General features: G+C 42.4%; 1 protein-coding gene across 5 annotated transcripts in view; it reads left to right on the top strand.

Moving 5' to 3' along the window:
- RNF152 (ring finger protein 152) overlaps window positions 1–9,389 on the top strand; it is a 73,109-nt gene extending 63,720 nt beyond the window's left edge. For all 5 annotated transcript variants that reach the window (XM_029224553.1, XM_029224557.1, XM_029224574.1 and 2 more), the window contains one exon: window positions 7,929–9,389. In XM_029224553.1, coding sequence (XP_029080386.1) covers window positions 8,079–8,690 — 612 coding nt within the window. In that variant the 5' untranslated portion in view covers window positions 7,929–8,078 and the 3' untranslated portion in view covers window positions 8,691–9,389. The remainder of the gene's footprint in view (window positions 1–7,928) is intronic.
- The last annotated feature ends 16,993 nt before the right edge of the window (window positions 9,390–26,382 follow it).

Genomic DNA, 26,382 nt, shown 5'->3' on the forward strand with positions numbered 1-26,382 from the left:
TGGGGTAATTGATCTTTTCCCCTTTGCTGTGCCTGTCTGTCTGATGGAATCTTTTATCATCTCCTCTCTCCAGGGAGTCTGGGGATCCCCTGACAGTCCTTTATATCTCTTCTCTACCTTTGTGACCATCTGCAACTTTTCTCTTTGCTGTCATTGGGTGATCAGAGCACGTGAAGGTGAAGCTGTGTGTCTGATTGATTCCAGCATTAACCTTGGCCTCTCTATGAGCCAGACAGTTATGCAGGCTTCTGCTCAAGGGACAGTTGGAACCACCTTCACGTAGTAGCAAGTTTGGATAATGGGAATATCTTGCTTGAGCAGAGGGTTATTGATTAAACATAAATAGTTATTCCTTTGATAGTTGCTGCAAATCGAGGTTGTGGGCTGTTTCTTTTAGGGTGTTAGCTCTCTTTAGACTCATTCATTAAACCTAAGGCCTAAACGAAGAAACTTCTAATATGTAAGATGCTTCCCATTTATTTTAGATGCCCACTGTCTCACGTAAACCTTTATGAGATCATGGACAGTTAATATGTATAAATGATCTGTCAGATGTAATGACTATAGAACAAACAGCTTGACAGCTCTGTCATGTTGTTGAAAACCCAGGAGTGTGGTTAGCAGTTACTTAGGTCATAGAACTATTGTTACTAGAAGGGACTCTAGGGGGTCATCTAGTCCAGTGTTCTTGGAGGTGAGGACACTGCAACTCATGGAGAGGTGATTTGCCTAAGGTAACCCAACTACTTATAGGCAGAATTAGAGCTAAAATCCTTACCTCCTGATTCCTAATAGTGATCATTATCTGATAGATATTAAAACGAGCAAAAACCAACAAAAACCAGTGGTTATTATCAGTCATGGCAATAATGAAATTTGGCTTTAATTCCTAAAAATGTCTTGGTTCCAATATACTTTGATTTTAAATATTCATCACCAAGCTGTGATTAGGTCAAATGCATTCATCTTTTCCCTACCTTGACTTAATTGAAATGCTCCTATGTAAGTACATCTCTGGAAACTGTGGTTCGGTTTCAGCTGCTTGGTTAGTTGCATTTTTGCAGCGAAAATATTGGCACGTGCAGAGGTATAGCCCCTACTCTGTGGGCAGGTCCATCGGGCTCGTGGTTGTGCCATTGGGCAGTGCTGGCAAGGCTAGCCCTTTGTGTGGCAAGTCCCCAGGCTGACCATGGTGTTCTGGTCTGCTACTCTTTGCCCATTTAACCAATGACCTCTCTATACCCTGCCTGCGTCTGCTACCGGGGTCAGTCGGCCTCCAACACCGTCACTGTCCTTTGCCCCGTCCCCCTTGGTCACCCAAGACTTTTAAGTAACCATTCTCACTTTCCAGAATTTTTGCATCTTCAAATACACAAACCATGATGCTCATAGGAGAAAACAGGGCAACTATTAAAGCTTGGCCCATAGAATTCTCACTTGAGATTTGTCAGAGTCCTGGAATCCACTGCCTTCTCCATGAAAACAGAGTGTAGTTATACCAATTGGACTTTACACGTATTAGGCAACTGTGTCCTGAAAGGGTTGCTCTCTGCTACCAGAGGACCAAAAGTCAGCCACACATCTTGTCACTGCCAGCCATTCCTATTCTTGCCGTTAATCGGAGAGTTTGTCAAGATCCAATATAACTAAATGGTCTTGCCAGCTGAAATGCCAGATTAAATGGAATTGTAATTAATTTCTTCAATCTCAATTCAAATATTTACATTTTCTTGAAAAATTAAGTAAATGACCTACGTCAGAAAGACATGCTGTTTTAAGAGAATAAGAAGAGCAGTATGGTGACTAGTTTAGTCTTTGACTTAGAGATTTTTCTCAACACAACCATTGAATTTAAGATCCTTGTGTAGACCATCAAATGGAATAATTCAAGGTCAGCCACATGTAATTAATATCAATTCATGTCACAAGGGGGGAGAGGCTTCATAGTTGATGTCACAGATGTGGATCTAAATCAGAACGTATGAAGAGTCTATAGTATAAACAGAGTAAAACTACCTGCATTATAGTCGGCGGGTTTCATATTCGAGAATTTCATATCCAAGGATACAGAGGGCCAGCTGTCCTAGGCCTTTTTTTTTTTTTTTTTTTTGCGGTACGCGGGCCTCCCACTGCTGTGGCCTCTCCCGTTGCGGAGCACAGGCTCCGGACGCACAGACTCAGCGGCCATGGCTCACGGGCCCAGCCCCTCTGCGGCATTTGGGATCTTCCCAGACCGGGGCACGAACCCGCGTCCCCTGCATCGGCAGGCGGACTCAACCACTGCGCCACCAGGGAAGCCCAGATTTTCTTCTCATTACCTAAATAGTCATCATCATTACTAATTATGCTACAGGAAATAAACTGGAATTCAGTATGGGCAGAATCAGTGTATAAATCAGAGCTGCTCTGCTGTCAAAACGACTTGAGTGGCTGAGCACAGAAGATAGGAACTGTTTTCCCTGTCTGCCTTTGTGTTCAGCCTGTGTTGTAAGGCCTACACTTACTTGGATAGAGTTGAAAATTGAGTTGTATAATCTAATTTTAAGGGAACTCAACACCAATTAAGTGAACATTACTTGGAACATAAATTCATGAATAAAATTGCATGTTGGTTTTGTTGAAAAATGATGGTGTGGCAGGTCTCGGGGCAGTGCCAAGAGGAGTGCTCGCCTTTCTCCGCCCAAGCTGTTGCACACAGCTGTACTTTGAGAGCCAGGAAGTGCCTCTGGGTAGACCACACCCGGCACGGCACCGTGTGGAGTCCAAGTCAGAAGGAAGGAGGGATTAGCACCAGGGCTCCCTGAGCCCTTCACTACCTGGCAGTGCCTGAACACACTTGACCTTCAGCCACAAACTCCATCACCCCTCATTAGCCAGTAAGGAAGCAGGCTCTAGAAGCTTTGGACTTGTTCCAGTGGCGCCGCTGGTGGTGACAAAACAGAGATTTGACCCAAGATTCTTTGAAGCCAAAGCCCCTATTCTTCCCACTCTGCTAAGCTGTTTTCCACAATTTTCTACGGAAGCAAGGTAACTAATGTGGAAGTAGAGAAGGGTAAGAAAGGAACTGGTGGTCACTGTTTCTATATTGGTGTCACAAAGTATTTTTTTGTTCCCAGCTCTCTTTACATAGAAGGTGGTTGACCTGAGTGCCATTGTTAAGGACAGCTTTCTCCAAATTCATAAAATGGCAGGAATCTGTGCTTTTTTTTTTTTTGGTACCCCTCCCCAATGTTTTTTTAATTGAAGTATAGTTGATTTACAATGTTGTGTTAGTTTCAGGTGTACCTCAAAGTGATTCAGATATATATACATATATCTTTTTTTTTTCTTTTGCAGATTCTTTTCCATTATACTTTATTACAAGGTATTGAGTCTAGTTCCCTGTGCTATATAGTAGTTCCTTGTTTATTTTAGTAGTAGTACTGTATAGTAGTTTGTGTCTGCTAATCCCAAACTCCTAATTTATCCCTCCCCATCTCTTTCCCCTTTGGTAACCATAAGTTTGTTTTCTATGTCTGTGAGTCTGTTTCTGTTTTGTAAATAAGTTCATTTGTATCATTTTTTTAGATTCCACATGTAAGTGATATCATATTTTATTTGTCTTAATCTATGAGTTATTTCACTTAGTATGATAATCTCTAGGTCCATCCATGTTGCTGCAAATAGCATTATTTCATTCTTTTTTATGGCTGAGTAATATCCCACTGTATATATATACCACGTCTTCTTTTTTTTTTATTTATTTATTTTTGGCTGTGTTGGGTCTTCATTGCTGCATGCGGGCTTTCTCCAGTTGCTGCGAGCCGGGGCTACTTTTCGTGGTGGTGTGCGGGCTTCTCAATGCGGTGGCTTCTCTTGTTGCGGAGCACAGGTTCTAGGTGCGCAGGCTTCAGTAGTTGTGGCTCGTGGGCTCTAGAGCGCAGGCTCAGTAGTCGTGGTGCACGGGCTCAGTTGCTCCGTGGCATGTGGGATCTTCCTGGACCAGGGCTTGAACCTGTGTCCCCTGCATTGGCAGGCGGATTCTTAACCACTGGGCCACCAGGGAAGTCCCATATACCACGTCTTCTTTATCCATTCACCTGTCAACAGGCATTTAGGTTGCTTTCATGTCTTGGCTGTTGTATACCCCTCCCCAATTTTGTCGTTTCTGCCACTGTAGTTCATTATGATCAATCTCTGCCCCCCACCCTCCATTTAACATTCACATCTTCCTATGATTTATAATATTATGGCCTGCTGTCTGTCAGTGGGCTTTAACAGTGAGGATAGATAAGAGCATTGGTCAAGATTCACCAGCAAACCCTGTGTTCGGTTTTTATTTTCTAAGAAAAAATAAATTCAGTACCTTGGGTATAAAATTAGAAGAATTCCACCCTCATTGCTGACACTTCGGGGATTTCTGTTTCCGTTCCACATTCCCCACCTCAGTGTCCGTACACTTTTTCCTTTCTGAGCTTCAAACACTACCTTCTGCTGGGACCTGTGGCTAGCAGACACCGTATTGAACAGCACAGACCAGACCATCTGGCTGTGAGCACCCTAACTTGCTTGCTCTGTCCTTCTTTTCTCAAATTTCTCTACTCTGAAAAGAAAAAGAACTGTTGCTTGATGCTCTTCCCTCTAAGCTATGATCCTATCGCCTGACATCACTCTGCATCACAGGGAACTCCAGCATCCTGCCAGTCTCCATCATACCCCTGGTCCCCTGCTGAAGTCACACCCCCAAAATGCTAGTGACCTCCTGGTCGCCCCACCTCAAGTTCTGTTCTCAGTGCCCACCGCTCATAGCCCTTTGCTGCCTGGAACTCTTTCATCTGGGGTATGTGCTGGGAGGAGTTCCTGGGTTTCTGCTTATGTCTGCCCCTATTCTTCCTTTTAGCCAGGCTTAAGGATAAGTGCTCCCTAAGGGTCTCTCTCTGCTCTGCCTGCTCTGCAATATCAGATCCATATATTCAGCTTTTTTTTTTTTTTTTTTGCGGTACGCGGGCCTCTCATTGTTGCGGCCTCTCCCGTTGCGGAGCACAGGCTCTGGGCACGCAGGCTCAGCGGCCATGGCTCATGGGCCCAGCCGCTCCGCGGCATGTGGGATCTTCCTGGATCGGGGCACGAACCCATGTCCCCTGCATAGGCAGGCGGACTCTCAACCACTGCGCCACCAGTGAAGCCCCTCTTTTGACTCTTTAACATCTTCCTGGATAACTGATTTCTTTTATCTTCCTAACCCCTCAAATGGAATACGGCCCGAACAGAACTCATCATCTTTTTCTTTGCCATCCCTATTTCTCTTAATAATACCAGCCTCCCCTCAAGACTTGACCTTGGACTTCTTCCCCCTTACAGCCTCATCCTCACATGTGGCCAGATCCCACTTGACCCCTGTAGGACCTGTCAGCACTTTTCAGCTCTTCATTCTCATCACCACTATTGACTTCAGCTACTCATTATCTCTCGTCTACTATTATAATAGCTTCCCAGCAGGTCTTTCCAGTCTATCCTGAATATAGCTACCTAATGAATCATTCTCATATTCTTAACCTTTCTGATGTTTTCCCATTGCTCACTAGAAAACCCCACATCCTTGGCACTCGAGGCTGTCCACGGTCTGTGGTCTGTGGTCTGTGGCCCGTGCCTGGGTCTGATCACCTCTCCCCTTCCTGTGGGCCCTGCTCTCCCTGGCTGGGCCTGTGGGAGGGTGCTTGCCAGTTCTGTGAGAATTCTGTTACTTTAAAAGGCATCTGTATCAAAGACCTAAACTTACAAGCTAAAACTGTAAAACTCTTAGAGATGGCATCTATAAGTTACTCTTGTATTAGAAAAAATCTTCTAGCCAGTGTCACAGCTAGAGTATAAAAATAATTCCTTATTTGCTCACCCCTTTTCCTTTGCTCATGCTGATTTCTGAACTTGAAAATAACCTGTCCCTGATTTTACATGTCTGAATCCTCTCCCTAATCCAGATTCTTCACTGAGCCGTCCTTTATTCCTCCAGCTCCAGTAAGGCATGCATCACTGTATTTCTATTATAACTATTTACTCGCATAACTATTTAAGTACCTCCAGTCTGGGAGTTTCTTATGAGTGGTGACAAGGTCTTTGTTACAAGGGAAAAAAATAAATATCATAATGCTTGACACATGGTAAATATTCAATGAGAATTTGAATGAATAAATGAATAGGAGAGAAAATATATTCACTAGTTCATTCTTGCCTAACTTTAAATTGCTTAAGAGTAGTATTTGGGTCTGATTCATCTTAATATCCTACCATGGCTAGCTTTGTGCATAACAGACACTCAGTAGATATTTCTTTTTTATTTTTATTTCCTTTTTCAGCTTTATTGATGTATAATTGGCATATTAAATTGTAAGACATTTAAAGTTGACATCGCAGTAATCTGAAATATGTCTACATTGTGAAAGCGTTTCCAACATCTCACATATTTATCTTTTTTTTCTTTTTTTTTGGTGAGAACATTTAAGTTCTATGGTTAGCAAATTTCAATTATTCCATAACTATTTCTTGAATTAGTGGATAGATGAGTAGTTGATTATATTAATAATATGAGCTTTCTGAATGCTATGTTACTATATTTTTACTTTCAGTAACTTAAGTGCTCTTACTACAGCTAAAATATTTTAAAATGTTTCTCTTCTGATTGTCAACATTAATTTTTATCAGTGATTATTTTTGACTTTAAACTTTTTCTGCATGTTTAATTTTGATTTTAACAAATCGTAATCATTGGGGAGGGGTGCATTCTTAATTTCACAAAGGAAATTGGAAAGAAAAAGAAAGTTCACTTTTTAAGAAGAATGTGAAGGTTTTCTGTGTTATTAGCTCCTGCTTCTGGGTGTAGGTGGGGGTCTAGGACTGACAATTATTTCTACAATAGTGGTTGAATAGTTCTTTCCAGAGTCATCATGGCTCCATTCAGAGACACATAATTTGGATGCTTTCAATAGGAAGCAGAGTTGGGCAGCCTTTATTAGAACACTTGGTGGGGAGGTGGGGGACGGGGCGGGGGGAGGTCCTCAAACTCCAGTTAAGTCGAACTAAGTTATTCTGCCTCCTGTCAATACCAGAAGGCTAACGTTCCTCCTTCTTCTCCTCCTACTTTTTTTTTTTTTTGGTGAGGCTGCCTTACCAGTCTTCTCTGACAATAATGGTTGATTATGATCAGTGAATTAACAGTATTTGCTTTTGGTCATGTTAATTGATGCAAGCCCAAATAATAATGAAATTAAAAGAACTGACCGAAATGTAGTAGTGATCCTGTGTATTTTTGTGACCCCCTACTGCATAAAGGTTCACTGTTGTTGTTATTTAGGGGTTATTTTGTTTTTGTCTCTTTTTAAAACCAACTGACAAGAATTACCTTGGTTCAGGTGATTTGGTGGAAAAGATAACAGATGCCTGCATGTGCTTCTTTGTTGGCATCATTTTAATTACCTGTGAGAGAGGAATAGTCCTAACCTATATCAAGTGAGCGAGCTAGTTACATGAAATACCTGGATTTGTAAAGTTGCCCGTATCTGGCAATGAATAGTTACAGGAAGATAATAAGTAGAGTCAGAAAAAGAAGGTCAGAGGATCTAAGGAAAGAAATTTACTTTTAGGAAATGCTACAAACTTATTGGAAACGAGAGAATTTCTGCAGTGTATTTAGAAGAACAGTCCAGAAGAACAATAAAGCAGAAAGAGCAGACTCCCTCTGTATACCCCATAGAGATGTTTATTTCTTCAGAAATAAGCAAAGTATTCGCGGAGACAACTCATTACTGTCCACTGGACATTATGGGAATCCTACAGTCTCACAAGTGGGAAACTTTACCCTTTTGACCTGGTGTCAAGACTTTTGAGCAGTCGTATAAATCCATCTCAACTTGTTTGAAGTAATTAAGTTGGTTTGCATTTTTTGTCTCCTTCAGAAATGAACACGCCCGAGTATGCTAGATGCCTGTGAACTCCCCGATCCCCCGGCAGCTTTGGAAAGACTGCAAGAAAGAAGGTGGCGGAGTGGTGGACTCTGAGAACAAGCTCCTCCCCCTCGGCCTTGGCCTTCCTGCCCACAGTCCACCATGGAGACGCTCTCCCAAGAGTCTTTGCTGGAATGTCAGATCTGCTTCAATTACTACAGCCCCCGGCGAAGGCCCAAGTTGCTGGATTGCAAACACACGTGCTGCTCGGTGTGCCTTCAGCAGATGAGGACGAGCCAGAAGGACGTGAGGTGTCCCTGGTGCCGGGGCATCACCAAGCTGCCCCCGGGCTTCTCCGTGTCCCAGCTCCCGGACGACCCCGAGGTCCTTGCCGTCATCGCCATCCCGCACGCCTCCGAGCACACCCCAGTCTTCATCAAACTTCCGAGCAATGGGTGCTACATGCTGCCCCTGCCCATCTCCAAGGAGCGAGCGCTGCTGCCCGGAGACATGGGCTGCCGTCTGCTGCCCGGGAGCCAACAGAAGTCCGTCACCGTGGTGACCATCCCGGGAGAGCAGCAGCCTCTGCAGGGCGGGGCTCCGCCCGAGGCGGTGGAGGAGGAGCCAGACAGGCGGGGCGTGGTGAAAAGCTCCACCTGGTCTGGGGTGTGCACTGTGATCTTGGTGGCCTGCGTCCTGGTCTTCCTCCTCGGCATCGTGCTCCACAACATGTCTTGCATTTCTAAGCGCTTCACTGTGATATCCTGTGGCTGAAGAGGGCCACGGGGAAGTCTCTTGTGGGTGCCAACTAGCGGTTGAGCAGGTGTTGGTGATGGATCGCGGTGAGGAGATGGGGGGGCCACGCTGATCACTGGGTGCCGAGTGCTGGCCTCTGGGCTGCCACTTGATTAACCCAAGACAGACACGAAGGGCAGAATGTGAGGTGTCAGCAAGATACCAGGCAGAGCGCTCTGATTATTGGTGGCAACAGCTTCCAAGACGATCGCATGCATCCTCATAATCATGTATTAAATGACTGTAATTTATGATTTCTCAAAATCATGTTGCCAGATAGACCTATTCTACTTAGATGTTAAACTGTGGAAGTGCATACAATGTGATCTTCTCTAAATGTGGTAGATTAAAACAAAGATGCTATGTATACAAGTAGAATTAAATCTGAGAATCCATGTAAAAATTCAGTGATGACATGCAGTGCTGGTTTCTTTCCTTTTTTAAAAAATGAAACCCAGTCTTCATTTAGTTGCTAAGGCCTTTTATACTTTTTGAATGGCACCCAAATTAAAATAAGTTAAGTGGACAGTTGTTTTTTCAGGAAGATATTTGAACAAGTGTTTCCAGTGTGTTGTGTTTTGTCACGTACCTCCATTTTTCTTCCCTTGTAATTAGAGCTCGCTATGTGTTTATTAAACTGAAAGCCCAACAGGGGAGCAATAAACTGAGTAATAATGAGAAATGCCTAATCCCACAGGAAACCTACATGCCAATTTTTCTCAAGCCATCTCACAAAATAAGAATTTTAAATGTAAATATTGTGTATTTGTGTGTGGGGGGGTTGTGTGTGGGGGGGTGTAATTTGATTTACCTCAGGTTTTGAATCTTTTCAGAAGAATCCCGGGAGTAAGACTTTGTGGGCATGAATGAGTCCGGGGTCTGAAATGATGGCCACCTCAAGGGCACCGGTACCCACCCAGCGAGGTGTCACAGACACGTCACTTCCAAACTTGCTCCTCTTCTATCCTGTATTCTGTAAGGCACTAAGGGAGAGTAACAGAAGATTCTGTCTTTGCTCCCAGTTTTGATGTATTGTAACAGCCATGAGTGTTGGTAAACAATAACAAACTTGGACTGGCATTTTAAGACAGTCCATGATTATTTTTTGAAGGAGATTGTTCCATGAGAGTTAAATCATTTTGAATTCCAGTTTCCTCTTGTTGGTATAAGTGAGACTATCTCTTGTATTTCAAAATGTGTTTTCATTGAGAAAAATGGCAAGGTGAACTAGCAACTCACATTCCTAGTTTAAGTGGACCAATTCTTCATAAATTCTCAGACGTTCTTAAATGTGTAATGGCCTACAGATGCTCATGAAGAAAGATCTGCTGGTCTTAAATGATAAATTTCTATCCCTGAATGTGTGTGCGTTCAGACATAGCTGTGAGCTTTACAGTTCTCTTCTAGTTTCTCTTACGGAATTCATGAAGCAAGTGGTATGTGCCAAGGTCCCCACTCATAAATATGTCTGTTTATGTTCCATTGAATCCCTGAAAATAGGGGACAGAAAAATAAGCAGTGACTGGCTCCAAAAAGTAAGGCTAGAAAAAGCCCTTAAGACTGAGATAATTTAATTTACTTATATGCTAACTGTTACCTTCAAGCAGCACAAAATATGCACATTAAAGTGATGGAATTAATGAGATAAAATGACAATATAATGAACAGAATCCCAAGCTAACCCTGTTCATTGACATGAGGATTTGATATAAAAATATGAACATGGGTTTTTCAAATCTTTCCAATTTGTCCTTAGACCTTTAGGAAATGTATTTGAAAGCTCAAACTAGAAATTAGGTTAAAATGCCATTTTATTGTGTAAGCTATTGGGCATTATACAACAAATAATCTAGGATTTATTTAGTATTAATAATTTAGGTATCACATTAGCTGAATGCTATCCTCTATTATGTAACCTAATATACTGTTGGGTTAGTTTCAATTTCTCAAACTCCCAGGCTGCCTTGATGCATGTCTGACCTAATTTCTATTCCTCTTGGGAAAAAAACCCCACAGAAATGTTACATTAAGAATTCTACATTTCAAATGGACTTTACCCTTGCAATATTAAGTCATGCCATTTTCAAATTAATTTTGTGAACGATGTCTACATATGTTTATGTCCGGTATGAAATGACCAGCCCTGGAGTGTAGTGTGTGATAGAATTCTACATGGTCTGTAGGTTATATATAGACACTAACATATGTGATGATACAGTGCCCTGTGTTTCTTAGTGCAAAGCTGTAGATTACAAATGTCCATGTACCTTTTACTTAAAAACAACCCTGTGCTAGAGCTGCAATTAAGCAGTGCAAAATTAATCGGCTCTATGATAGATTCTTGACGTTACAATTTAAGGTACAATAACAACCAAAATCAGAATTTTTCATGTGAGTCTTACTGATACTGATGTAAGAACAATTGTTTATGTGGATTCTGCCTGCAGTTATTTATTTGTGTACCTGCTTATCAGGGTGTGCAATCCTGTGCGTGCACGCGTGTGTGCGTGCACATGTCTATGTGATGTCTCAGCCTGCCAGATAGGATTTTTATAGGCTTAATGATGTTTAATGTTATTTGGCATCCCATTGCTCTGGCCTCTTTGGCATTTACCCACGACACTAACAACTCATCTACCCCATGTGACTCAAGTCCAGTGACACAATCAGCCAGAATTCACAGTTGCACATCAATGAAAAAACTCACAACTGAAAGCACAGAAAGCTGAAAGCAACCTCTGGTGGCTTCATTTTGTAGATGAGTCTGCTGGGGTCCCCAGAGGTGCGAGCCCGTTTTGTCATTCTGCAGCAAAAGGGGACCAGAACTTTGTACTGCCGTTTCCTCTTGCTGCTTCCTAGACCTGTCGACCTCTCTGTTGGCCTATGATCTTTTTCAGGGAGGATCAATACCCTTTACTAACTCAACTATTAAGTTTTTTGTTTTTGTAGATTTATATATTCACTTTAGTTAGTATCTACCTCTCCGGGAAATGAAAGGAGTGTTGATTTAGGGATGAGTATAGACAGTTAAAGAGAACCATGTGATTTGAATTTTTTTAATTGCAAAACATTGGTTCCCCCCTCCCACTTGAGCTGTAAAGGACAGTGAGTGTTGTGTAAATAGTAAACTATAAGAAGCATGAATTTTCATCTTTATTAATGATCTTGACATAAGCAAGAGAATGCTGAATATGCTAAGTAGAGCCAAGTATGCTATCAAAAAGCATTGTCTTTGGAACATTTTTGTATAATGACCTGGGGCATAAGTTGTGAAAAGGCAAATGGGTTCTCATTTCCAGTCATACTTTATGATCAGAAAGCTATAAGGCATTTCCTTTAGGAATATAATTAAGTTTAATCTTGCACATGACTTGAGTGGGTCCCTTGAAGGTTAAAACCGTGTGCTGGTGCAACCTTGGGATCTTCTAGATTGACGCTGTTCTATAGAACTTTCTGTGATGATGGAAATGTTATATAACTTATGCTGTCCAATACAGTAGCCACATTGGGTGTTGGGCAACTGAAATGGGATTAGTCTGAGTGAGGAACTGGATTTTGTATTTTATTTAATTTAAAGTTATTTAAATAGATGCCACTCACATGTGGCTGGTGGCTATTATATTGGACAGCGCACTTCTGGAGGGTTGTGCAATGGAATCTAGCATCAAAATATTAATGGAGTAAGCAGAGTAAGGCGAAGAAGACAGTTTTTGGTTTAGTAACATGCAGTTGGCTTAAAAAATATATGATCTCAAGTATGACAGTAAAAATGCATCAATTGCTCTTCAGGGTTATTACTTAGATACTCTGGGCCAAGGAATAATCAGTGAAGCTTAAAGAGTGCTCGATAAAGCCCCCTTTTCTGGGATCATTAGCTGCATGTGAATCTATTGTCCAAAAATAGTAGTTAGACAGTAGCTCTAAAACGTTTGACTTGCATGACCTGTACTGTGAAATTGTGTTTAGGGTCTTGTGACCAAAAAGTAAATGTTACAGAAAAAAAAAGAAAAGCCTAATGAAATCCCTCTTTCAGGGTCTTACCCAAACACCATCATTACATTAGTAAGGTATGAAATAAAAGATCAAGCATGTTTTGCAGTGTTCACGGGGAGTGTTTTTGCTTGCCCTTGAAGTCTGCCAGCTCGTCATCGTATTTGAGATGGGCATAGGTGGGCATCATTTTTCAGATGCCAGACAAAAACATAGGTACTATTTTTAGAGTGAGATTTGACATTGTTTTCGTCCTGTTTGGTTTTTTTAGTTATCACTGAAAGAATCGAAGATTTGAAGCCTTGCACAAAGACACTTTGTTTTACGTTAAAAAAAAATTGCCCGTGGAATTTAAAGCCTTGAAGGTTATTAAAGTTACTAAAATTGCTTTTTAAGTGAATAAAGGGAAGTAGAAAATTCAATTTGAGATATATTTTCATAGAAAGATCAGACTCTTCCTGATAGTACAGTATTTATTCCGGTCTAGATTTGGTTTTATAGAGTTCTCATAGTTTTATTTGAAAAGCTGTGCTGTGTCTAAATTGGTTAGTCTGCTTTTCATTGTCCAAAAATACTGTAAACCAAATGCATTTGCTTCAATTTAGCAAAATTGGGTTGATTTTTTTTTTTTTTTTTTTTTTTTTTTATAGAGAACTCATCAATGGGCAGGGCTCTTTAGTTCATCCTTGAAAATGATTAAAATTTTTTTTGCCCAATGATAGTTTTTCTTTAGACTTATGAGGAAATTAGAGGTCCAAAGGTTATTGGGATGAGAGGAGTGATATGCCAATGGTTTGAATTACTATCTTCTCTCAGAAATGATGCTGCCAACTAGTCAGCATTTTCACACAGGTGTCATAAGTCAGTCAATCTGTCATCCTTGACCTAGAAGGAGAAGCTGTTCCTTACCATCTCCACCATTCTCAGTAAAACATTGCCCACAAAGTAATCCTTACTGAAAGAGAAACTCCAAAGAATGAGTGAAGATAATTCAGCAACTGTTTTGAAAGTGGTTAGTCTATTTCAAAAGTGATGACAAGTTGCTGAAGTTTGTTAAACATCAAAGTCTTCTAAAAAAAAAGTGGAAATTCAAGCCATTGATTTTCCTGACACAATTGATTCACTGTATATAGATATAAATATATATGTAGACACCCGATTTAGCTATAACTGAAGCTAAAAAGATCAAGTAAAATGTTTTCCAATGTGGGTTATATAATGGTGAATTTAGATGTTAATTTCTCAACAAGTGTTATAGGCTGCATCCATTTTGTCAAACCCAGCTATCTTTGGGAGTGTATATAACTAAGCTCTTGAGACTTTTCAAATATATGAAGAGGTGGGTTCTACCATATACATTTTGTTGGAAAGCCATTGATCATTAAAGAATATTAGTGGGTGGGGCATTTAATCTCTGTCTTCCAAATGACTTATTTTTTGGCTCTGCTCAAGTTGGCGAGGGCAGAGCACCACTATTGAACTCTTGCAATATGGCTCCGAGTTTTCTTCACAAGTTTGCTTGCACAGTCGGGCCAATTATTTTTTTTCAGGGTTCACTGCCTGGGGTACCCCACTATATACAATCTCACTTATGATGTAGTGGTGCTTGAAAACACTCATCTCATTAGCTGGACTTTATTATTCTAGTCTTCAGTTTTTGATAATATTCATATTAGGATCTTTTTAGAGACACTCAGTAATATTTGGGGCAAAGAACCGAGGGGTCTTTTGAAGTCTGCAACAGCATGGATTTTCTTTGTTTTAATGGGGGATGTTCTCTTATGGCTGCCCCATTCTTCTAGAACACTGCTCTAAATTCATCTACATGAGATGTAGGGCTAGTAGCCCGTGTGAAAGTCTTCTGTGGTCTCCCTGGGGTACGTTAATTGGATTATTCTAACAAGAGTTTTCCAAAGGGAAGCTCAGTTTTTAATTTGACATTTGCTTTTTGAGAATCCAGAGGTAGACGGTTGGATGTGATGGTTGTGAAGGAGCATGGGCTGTAAGAAGGAGGAAATAGATGAGGCAGATGCCCCTCAAAGGGGCATCTCAAGTTGAGATATTTAGGTCATCCCTATTTAAAAAGTGGGAGGACACAATTGTTGGTGTCTTACCCTGTGCTTCAGAAAATTCCTGGTTGGATTTTCCTTGCTGAGAGAAAACCCAGCTCTTAGGTAGATACTGTATGGTAGAGGTGGAGATGTGGCATTGGGTATATAGCAATAGATAGGAAGATGTCCCCAGAGAGTGAGAAAACACTTACATAAAGGGAGGGAAATCTGTAATGAGATGATAACTCCTGAACAAAGTAGACGGAAGATGAAGGTCAATCGTGGCAGAAACCAGCTGAAGAAAGAAACCCAGGACACCTGGGACTAACTTAGCCAAGCACGATTTGTCATTCCAGTATGGCCCACGAAATTCAATTCAGGATGTTTAAACTGAAGACAAACAGGGAATATGATCAGCTGATGAGAGGGTCCAAGGAGGCCCTACTGGGTGTCAGCACACAAGACAATTTCAGAACCTGCTCTGCAGTTGGTTGCTGAGTCATTGCAGACAAACTCTAATGACATCCTCCTAACCGTGGAATGCAACGCCCGTGCCTGTGGATGTATCCTGACTTGAGTAGGTTAAGACTATTGGGAAGACTCATTCAGAATATTTCAGTTTCTATCCAGGTTGTGGTCATTTATTATATTTTTTATTCCACCACTTGTTCCTGTTTCGCCCCCTTGGCAGATGCAGGTGGGGAGGCAGGTTTCAGCTTGGGGTGGTTACAAACTCCCAACATACGCCATGCAGTTGCTGCACAGGGTCCCTGCCATTTGGATGGCTCCACTGGTGGGTTCCCTGGCCCTCTTGATAACTAGTACTCCAGTCAAATGGCTAGATTAATGCTGCTCAGAGGCTGTTAACTTAAGTCCTTGACATGTTTCATTTACAATTATGTGGATTATTTATTTTAGAATCTTTTCTTTTAAAGGGCCAAATAGGCCTACAGATAAATGAGCTGCTGGACTGTGTAGAAAATAGTGTCCAAATGTTGCCAAATATTGACTTCGTTAGGGGGATATCAAGCTGCTGTTTATAAATCTGAATGTCTTAAAAAGCATTCTTGCTTGCTCTTTCTGTTGTAGGTGGTGTCTTAGCAAGTCCTGAGTTTTTCCAATGAACCCGATTTTAATATATGGTATTTTTGTATGCCAATCTGGTGTCTTGTCCTTTGTATATGTGGTAATGTTGATTTTATGACTACTGTTAAAACACATTTGCTATGATTAAAATTCATAAAACTATTTCAAATAGACTTGTGTTGGTTTTTCCCCCCACACACACACCTCATAAAGAGAAAAAAATTGGCTGGAATTTTCATCATCAGAGACTCTAAGAATTTTAATAGACTTGGGTCATAAAGCAACAAGCTGCTTCTGAGCCAAGGATTTTAAGTGGAGTTGACCTTCAAGTGGCTCCCCTGAGAAGCCAAAGAACACATTTGTGATGGGTAAGTCCAAGTGTGCTTTTGCAATTTGGGTTTTTGTGGCTTCTGGTGGCCCCAACTTTAACCTCTACCATTTAGAAATGATGCTGTGTGGACCATCTCTAAGTACCTTAGAGGAAATTAGAGGTCCAAAGGTTATTGGTATGAGAGGAGTGATATGCCAATGGTTTGAATTACTATCTTCTCCTAGAAAAATGATGCTGCCAACTAGTCAGCATTTTCACACAGGTGTCGTCAGTTTCTCAGGTCCCTGTGTAGTGATTAGTGCCATGACCCCGGCCTCTTGGCTCTGCGTCTGGAAAAGAATCTTTTAACAAATGTTTTTATCAGCGGAACAGAGGGCGTTGGGGCAGCCTTTTTGGGTAAAAGCATTCTGCCTTTCAGTAACTTGGGATCACATCAGCGAATTGCATTTCAGTGGAACAGGTGCCCCAACCCTAATTAAGGGGTTAGCAATGATTGGATATGCATGAACACTAGTGTTAGTGTGCTGGGGCTCTCGCTGGGAAGTTATAAAAATGATGCCTATAGTTTTAAACATGAGAGGTTACTGTGCTTCAATACTCATTTCTTGTACCAAAAAAGCAGGCCTTTTTTAGGGAGTCCAGATTTTTGAAAGTGTGAAATTTATTTAGTATATTTTAGGATTTCTGGTGTGGATTTCCCTGATCTCAAATAGAGGGTGTTTTTGTGTGTGTGTGTGTGTGTGTGTGTGTGTGTGTGTGTGTGTGTGTGTGCATGCTGGGGGGCCAGGGAGGGATTCCTTACTGTTAGAGCAGAGCTTTTCTGTCAGCTAGAGGAAGAGTTGACTCGAAGAAGGCGTTTAAGGCGTTTAAAAGGTCTTAGCTCCTCCAGGAGCTTAGCCGGGACTGGATCCCATGTATAGTCTGATCTCGAGGCTTCTCTGTAGACTTAATGGGGGCCAGGGCGAAGGAGAAGGAAATCACGGGAGAGCCCTACACGCCAGTCTTGCCTGGGGATAACCCACGTTGGCAACCTCTTCAGATGACACTGTTTGGATGGCACAGGTGGTCTGCTTGTGGTGCAGGGCTGGAAGGAGAGGATGAGCCTGTGTCAGCTCCAAGCTCTTTGCCGTTCTGACCCCTCCCTGCAAAGGGGGGGCTGAGTGTGAGTAGTTGAAGGTCCCATGGGGATGGTGCAGGATGCACACATAGTGAGTGGAGCCAGGCCCGGTGTCCACTGCACCCCACCCTCACCCTCAATTCTTACATACATACCCCTCCAAATACCAGCCAAATTTCCTGAGATGAAAGCCTGTCTATCTGCCAGTGCGTTGTCTTTCTTAATGCTTTTGTTTCCAGTGATAATTCTGGGAAGAGAAACCCATGTCCAGTGTCCACCATGTAGCTAGCACCAGGCTGGGGTAAATGGTGGCCCGGGAGGGGGTGGGGGGAAGGAACTGATCCAAGAATTAGACTGAGTCTCTGCTTTTCTTTATATAAGTTTGAAAACTTTTGCACAATTTTACTTGACCCAGAAAGTGATACAGCTGTGATTGGGTTCGGTCTCTCTCATTCCCCAAACCTACTGCTCCCTGCATTTCCATCTCTCTTCACACTATTACACTTGATAAATGATTGTTTTTATTTTTTTTAATTTATTTATCTAGTTAGTTATTTTTGGCCGTGTTGGGTCTTTGTTGCTGCGCGTGGGCTTTCTCTAGCTGTGGCGAGCGGCGGCTACACTTCGTTGCGGTGCACAGGCTTCTCATTGCGGTGGCTTCTCTTGTTGTGGAGCACGGGCTCTAGGCGTGTGGGCTCAGTAGTTGTGGCTCGGGGCTGTACAGCACAGGTTCGGTAGTTGTGGCGCACAGGCATAGTTGCCCCGTGGCATGTGGGATCTTCCCGGACCAGGGCTCGAACCCGTGTCCCCTGCATTGGCGGGCGGATTCTTAACCACTGTGCCACCAGGGAAGTCCCAATGTTTGTTTGTTTGTTTGTTTTGCGGTACGCGGGCCTCTCACTGTTGCAGCCTCTCCCGTTGCGGAGCACAGGCTCCGGACGCGCAGGCTCAGCGGCCATGGCTCACGGGACTAGCCGCTCCGCGGCATGTGGGATCTTCCCAGACCGGGGCACGAACCCGTGTCCCCTGCATCGGCAGGCGGCCTCTCAACCACTGCGCCACCAGGGAAGCCCCCCAATGTTTGTTTTTATTATCATTATTATTCACAGGAGTAAATGGATGTATAGATGTACGTGTGTACATGCATGCCTGTGTGTGTGTACACGCATGCCTCTGTGTGTGTACACACATATATATGAATATTTCATAGACTCTTGGTATAGTTTTTTTTTTTAAGGTTGAAAGAGTGAAGATCTTTCGAGAAAGATCAGAGTAGAGAAAAGTACTCAGATTTGGCTACAAAGAAAGGTTAGTCTGGGTAGAATCATGAGAGAAATTAGGGAGAAGGAAGCTCCCTGCAATCCATCGTTCCTTTGCTCAGAGTTCCCACTGACTGATTGCCACGCACTGGGGCTGCTGAGACAAACAAGATGGAAACGGGCCCTGCCGTCATGAGCCTCACAACCTTGTAGCAAAGACAGGCATTAATAAATAACGTTCATGTCCAGTGCAAATGTACATGCTGTAACAGGGAAGCAGGTGGGCTGACCTGGTAGGTTCATGGTAGGGGATGTAGTCAGAAAAGACTTTCTGGAGGAATTGTCTTCTAAGATAAGATCTGAAGGATAAATTGGGGTCAGTGAGGACCATTTGTGGAAACAATTTCAAGAAGGGACAAAGGAGGTATGAGGGTTTTTATGGAGACAGAGTTGGCTTTTCCTGTTAGGCCCCCTGCCATTCATGCATTGCCTTGTGTCATGTTACACTGTGATTGATGATATTTCAGTATGACTCCCCAGTCCCCAAGAACGTCCACAAAGGAACATTTGACAAAAGCACAGCTATGGGGTCCATTTCACTGGTAGATATTTTCATCTGTCATCACCGTGTGGAACGGGCTCCACAGTGGACATTTCACCTCCTTGTGCCCACATAACACGCAGTTATTTTCTTCTGCCTTCGCCATGTGCAGAAGAAGAGGACATGGAATCTTATGTCCCAATACTTATTCGTTTCAGAATCAAACAGATTCAGAGCCCGATATTGCTGACAACCTGTCTAAAGTAAGTGTTGAGAAAAGCATTTCCCAAGTTATATTTTGAGAGATTAGTAGGTGTTATATGAAAAATGTTTTATGATTTGAATAAACTGGGAAAATACTGGGTTAAGCAGGGTTTTTTTTGTTTTGTTTTTTTTTTTGCGGTACGCGGGCCTCTCACTGTTGTGGCCTCTCCCATTGCGGAGCACAGGCTCCGGATGCACAGGCTCAGCGGCCATGGCTCACGGGCCCAGCCGCTCCGCAGCATGTGGGATCTTCCCAGACCGGGGCACGAACCCATGTCCCCTGCATTGGCAGGCGGACTCTCAACCACTTCGCCACCAGGGAAACCCCAGCAGGGTTTTTTTTAACTGTAGAACTTTTCAGAGACTTTAACATGTGTATTAGTTCTCTAGAGAAACAGAACCAGTAGAGTGTATGTGTGTGTGTGTGTGTGTGTGTGTAGTGTGTGTGTGTGTGTGTGTGTGTATTCTCTCTCTCGATATAGACCCTTGAACAACACAGGGGTTAGGGGCACTGACTCCCCACTCGGTTAAAAATCTGTCTATAACTTTACAGTTGGCCCTCCATATCTGCAGTTTTCCCATCTGTGGGTTTAACCAACCCTGGATCACCGGATCACGTAGTACCGTAGTACACATTTATTGAAAAAAATCTGTGTATAAGTCGAAACACTTGCAGTTCAAACATATGTGTATTATCTACATGAGATCTCTCTCTCTCTGTATACATATACACACACATAGAGAGAGTGTATATATACATATATCTATGCATATAGATTATATATACAGATATATCATACATAGTATATACACATATCTGCAAGTATGTATGCACCATCTAGAGAGAGATTTATTTTAAGGAATTGTAGAGGCTATGGCAAGTCCCTAATCTTCAGAGCAGGCTGCAGACCCAGGGAAGAGTTGATGGCGGCAGCTTGAGTCCAAAGGCTGCCTTCTGGCAGGATTCCCTCTTCCTCAGGGGTGGTCAGTCTTTTTTCTCTTAAGATCATCAACTGATTGAATGGGCCCACCCACATTACAGAGAACAGTCTGCTTTACTCAAAGTTTACTGATTTAACTGTAATGTCATATAAAAAATACTTTCGCAGCAGCATCCAGACCAATGTTTGATCAGATACTTGGCTGTTGTGACCTACCCTAGTTGGCACATGAAATTAACTATCATAGTATGCTCAAGAGCCTTGCAAATCTGTCAAAGGGGAACGTAATGCACATCGCTTTTCCCCAACTTATCTGAGTAAAAAACTCATTGTTTGCAGAATACCTATTAACATCTGGTAGAACACAGTTTGGGGAATATTGACCTTGAAAATTATTCACAATTATGACTCACCCCACATCATCCAAATCTGGCCTCTAAAATGCATTAAGTGCTTATTATTATGTAATAAAATTAAACCATTAGCTCACGTTTGTTTTTTTTATTTTAAATCAATGTCACGCAAATGTAAAAATAACCCAGTACCTGTATTAGAGTTACCTTGATGGTATATTGTGAGCAGTTTGCATGCTAAAATTCCATGTACTGCCCACATTACCAACGAAATGTTCTCACATTAGCAAATCACGGGGGGTGGGGGGGGAGTATGTATACATCTGCTGTAGTAATAAGGGTATGGATGATTCATACTTGAACATAATGCATAGAGACCAGAGAGGTTTTGGAAAATTATAGCCTAAAAATTCATAAATATTCATTACTACATACTGTGGGGTTAAAAACAACCCACAACAAACTAAACTGATGAGCAAAGCCAACAATAATTTGCTATTAAGAAGCAAGAAGAGCAGCAATTAAAGAACATGACCATTCAAGGCAGTGCTGATAATGAATACGTATCCTTCCCCCAAACTGTAGGAATTCAGCTATTTGCATATGCACATGTGCGGTAGGAGCCTTGCAATGTTAATAAAACACTGAATTAGCAAAATACTAGATTGGAGGCAGACATAAGCTCTCTCAGCTCTCAAAAGCACTAGTTTTAGTTTAAAAATACTGAACTTAGCAAAACATATGTAGTCAGTTATTAATGAGTTGATCTCATTCAGGCAGGTAAGAAAAAGTTTTGGGACTGGAGAGTATGCCCACAGTGGGCAGAGGGCCATACCTTGAGAACTACTGCATAGAGAATTAGGCAAACAAGGGAATTTACAAGCATATACAAAACACATAAATTAAAAAGAAATCCTTTGTCCATTTCACAGAACATCATTTTAATAGAAATATAAATTTCGCGGAATGAAATCAATAGTTGTAATAGAGCAGTCCCTGATTATCTGCAGGGAATACATTCCAAGACCCCCAGTGGATGCCTGAAACCATGAATAGTACTGAACCCTATATATACCATGTATTTTCCTGTACATACATATGATAAAGTTGAGTTTATAAATTAGGCACAGTAAGAAGTTAACAGCAGCAACTAATAATAAAATAGAACAATTACAATATACTGTAATAAAAGTTATGTGAATGTGGTCTTTCCCTCTCTCTCTCAAAATATCTTATTGTACAAAGTTAATGCCTTTTCCATCTTAACTAAGAATTTATCAAGCACTGTGGCCGTAACTTTTGCAGTTTGAGGTACGACAACAAAACTAGCATGAATTTCTTTTTCCTTCTTCACAACTCCACGGACAGAAGATTTATTCTTACTGTAAATCTTAGCAATCTCAGCATATGCTTTTTTCTTTCCTTATGAAGTTGCAAATTTAAAGGAAGCACTTTATGGCTTGTCTTTGACATATCTGAATTGCCAGCATCACTACTCTTGGCCTTTGGAGCCATTATTAACTAACATAAGGGTTACCTGAACACAAGTAATATGATACCATGACAGTTGATCCCATAATGGAGATGGCTCCTAAGTGACCAACGGGCGAGATACGATGGACAAAGGGATGATGATTCAGGTCCTGGTACCACTGACAGAGGAGATCCTGTAGATCCTGCCTGGGATCTATCCCTGGTAGGCTGGGATCTCTCCATGCTTTGCACTCGCCGTTGCATGCAGTGCCTAGTGGAGTGATCGATGGTCTGTAAGGATTCGCTGAATGAATGAGTGTCTGTGTCATCCTGTCTGCTGAGGTAACTCAGTAATACTAGGCTCTGGTGCACTGACACTTTTGGGATATGCGGTGTGGTTGGAGCTCTCTTCTTTGCAGATCTCATCACTTCCTGGACTTAGATTCTTGCTATTGCTGTGGGGAATAGTTTGCTTCCTCCATCCTGTCCATCAAACCCACTCTAACGAGTTGTTCCTGTTCAGCTGTCTTCCTGCAATAAAGTCATTTCCTCCTCCTCAAAATGTTCCTGCTCAAGGCTGACTGGCTTGGCAACTTCGCTTGTTAATCAGAATTCACTAATGTGAAGTCTGCACCAACCCTCTCACTTTGACCACTTATAGATCTTGTACCTTCCTCATAGTCCATTTGCTTGAATACATGAACACGTTCTATTTTGTTGTATTGAATTGCAGTACATGGTGTGTGCTTAAGAAGGAGGGGACAAGACCTGGATTAGGGTGATGAAAGTGAGACCTCTAGGGCAGACTGTTTAAGGAGACACTCTTGAGAGGCCTCCCTCTTCTCACCCTTGTCCCAGCTCTGGGAGGAGGAAGGGAGGGTGTGTGTGTGTGTGTGTGTGTGAGTCTTGACTGTGACTGGATTGAGTGTAAGATCCAAATACATCTCACTTGTTTCCCCCACAGCTGCCAAGGTAGTCTTCCAAACGAAGTACGTGCTCAGTTAATACTGCATATGCCGACGTAGAAAATAATGCAAATTACAAGGTCATACTTTATCTTCCCAGTTGAAAGATCCAAAAAAGAAAAATGCAATTTAGGCCAACTTGAATATATAAACTTTTATAAGCATAGATGTCAAATGTTTACTTTAAATGTAATTTACCTTAATTGTACAATACATTCGAAATCCTAGGTGATTTTTCTCTTTTGCCTCCTAAAAGCACAGTTCTATCAGGTGACCTCCGTAAGAATCTAAAACTAGGAGTCTCCTCATCTGATAATAACAGTCCATGATTATAGGATTGTTGTGAGGATTAAAACAGTTAATGCAAATATTGGACTTAGAACAGTGCCTGGTATATTGTGGGGTCTCAACAAATGATGGTTAGGGGCTTCCCTGGTGGCGCAGTGGTTAAGAATCCGCCTGCCAATGCAGGGGACACAGGTTTGAGCCCTGTCTGGGAAGATCCCACATGCCGCGGAGCAACTAAGCTCGTGCACCACAACTACTGAGCCTGTGCTCTAGAGTCTGTGAGCCACAACTACTGAGCCCGTGAGCCACAACTACTGAAGCCCACGCGCCTAGAGCCCATGCTCCGCAACAAAAGAAGCCACCGCAATGAGAAGCCCGCGCACTGCAACAAAGAGTAACCCCCGCTCGCTGCAGCTAGAGAAAGCCCGCGTGCAGCAACGAAGACCCAACGCAGCCAAAAATAAATAAATAAATAACAAATAAATAAATTAATTTAAAAAGAAAGAAGGGTCTTCTCATTCCAAGTGCAAATATTCAACCTAGATTTAAAAAAACCACAAAACAAAGGATGGTTATATACGTGTGTGTGTTTCTAGCTCATGTGTCTAACCCAAGTAGAAACTTTTTATTCAAAATATATTAGGAAAGACAATAAGGATGTGAAAATTTGCGCTACTTCCTCCTTTCTGAGGGGTAAGTTTTTGAGGTGTAACAACCTTATTTTCTCTTTGGGCACATACAGTGATTGTCAAGTGACTGTCACTGTTCTTTTTTTTGCGGTACTTGGGCTTCTCACTGCTGTGGCCTCTCCCGTTGCGGAGCACAGGCTCCGGACGCGCAGGCTCAGCAGCCATGGCTCACGGGCCCAGCCGCTCCGCGGCATGTGGGATCTTCCCGGACCGGGGCACGAACCCGCGTCCCCTGCATCGGCAGGCGGACTCTCAACCACTGCGCCACCAGGGAAGCCCCACTGTCACTTTTAAAAAGACCTGCATTCAAATCTCAGTGGAGGGCTCTAGAAATATAAGGTGAGTTGAAGCTATGGAAAAAGGCAGTTGGGAGACAAAGCCTCAATAATAATAATAACTCTGTACAAATATGACTCCCTTTATTTCTTGAAATTTTTCATGCCTTTTGAGTGAGGTTTTTCTGCTCTTCTTACTTTTTCTGAAACAAAAAGCCTGTCTCTCATTTCATTACAGTCTCCACTTTGCTCTTCAAGACTGAGTGACTTTAGCTGTGTCTAATTCAACTGGATTTATTTGAGAAGCTCAAGCACTAATTTATTTATTCCATTTATTTTTACAGCATGCCCATTACCCAGGGATTCTGAGCACGTATAAATGATCTGCTTGGGACTGGCAAACAAAAACTGGTGATGGATGGAGAGTGAGCAAACAGTCTAAAAGCATTCATCACAAGGACTCTTCCCTTCCAGAAATGCTTGGTTAAGCAGGTTAGTCTTGCAGTTTTCTTGGATCCTGACATTTTAGGTTCACACTGCTTGCCTTTTTATTTGACATACACAACAAGAGAAGTTCCTGGGTGAAGGTGGAGCAGTCAGAGAGGGGCCCCGTGCAGGGCGAAGTTGGGGACCCGGAAGTGAAGGGCGCCCCCAACCCTTCTACAAAGGCCTGGGCTCTGTCCCTGGAGGTCTATTTATTTTATGATTCACAAATGGAAAAGCTCTGGAGTGGATGAACCTGTATGCCTTTGAAGGGTCTCTAGTAGTTTCAATCTGCGTTCAAGGAGGGAAAAAAGAAAGATGCTGGTCCCCTCTACGGGGCACCAGGAAGGAACAAACCAGAGAGAACCCAGATTCAAGCTCTACTGAAGGTTCCCATTCAGGAGAAAACCACTGACATCAAAACCATCAAAGAGGAACCAAGATGCTGTCCCTGTTCCTCCTTTCCAGTCCCTCCTTGGCTGAGGAGACCGTTAGGACAGCATGCTGTCCCTGTCACTTGCTGTCAGCCTTTGAGCAGGTCATGTCATCTCTCTGGACCTCCATTTTCTTATCTGTAAAATGAAGAAGTTGACCTGCAGTACAGGTTTTAAAAATGTTCCCTGGGACCCTTGGGAGCCACCAGGGTAGGACCAAGGATGGCCACAGTAACCGGCAGGCGTCTGTTTTGTCAGGTAAAAGGAGTTCTGCTGGAGAAATAAACTTGGAAATCACTCTTCTGGGTGATTTCTAAGGTGCTTTCCAGTCCTTGGCTACTTTTTTTCCAGCCAGGCTTTTCCCACTAATTCAGTTGACTCTGATTTGGGTCTGAACTCAAGGTTTTGGCAGTCTTTCCCATGGGGGTTCAGGACATAAATCGCCAAAATAACCTTGTTTAAGGCTGTTTCCTCTGCCAGCTGACTGGGGGGGGGTGGTGCGCCTGGAGGCTGTCATTTTCACAAAGTTTGATGGGATAAAGCGGGTGTTTTTAGAAAAGCAGCATCAGAACAACATGCCTTCGAATGGGGCTCTCAGCCCAAAGTGCTCTCTAAATGGAAAATATTATTACAGCAGGACTAATCCCTTTTTACAGCAATAAAACACAGACCCACTCATATAAATACACTGGCGCAATCAGCCAGATTTGACTCCGAATGGAAAATATTTTTTGACAGGTAGGTCTGGGAGCCACAAATAAATGACGACCTGAGCAACAGGTGGAAGATGTGACTCTGTCTTTTTGAAGGGACTCATGTTTGGGATGCAGGTGAATGGAGACACCAGACACAATCAGTGTATACAAATGGGCTGAACAACAGCTCACCTCCCAGCTCTGCAGATGGTAGAGGAGACTGAAAGCAAATTAAGCCTAAATGGGTCACCAAATGCTTTTTGGTTTTCCTTAGTGATCAAGACAGATCTTCATGGCCTGATCGGTCTTTTCATCTAACGCAGAGATTTTACAGATGTTTACCCCTACCACAGGGAGGAGGTGACGGCATCTTGTCAAGCACACCATAAATTTTCTTTATTAACCGTGCCAGAGGTGTGTGTGGGTAAGTGGATTC

This window comes from Monodon monoceros, unplaced genomic scaffold (assembly GCF_005190385.1).
Source record: "Monodon monoceros isolate NGI ecotype Baffin Bay Population unplaced genomic scaffold, NGI_Narwhal_1 Super_Scaffold_1, whole genome shotgun sequence".
Lineage (NCBI taxonomy): Eukaryota > Metazoa > Chordata > Mammalia > Artiodactyla > Monodontidae > Monodon > Monodon monoceros.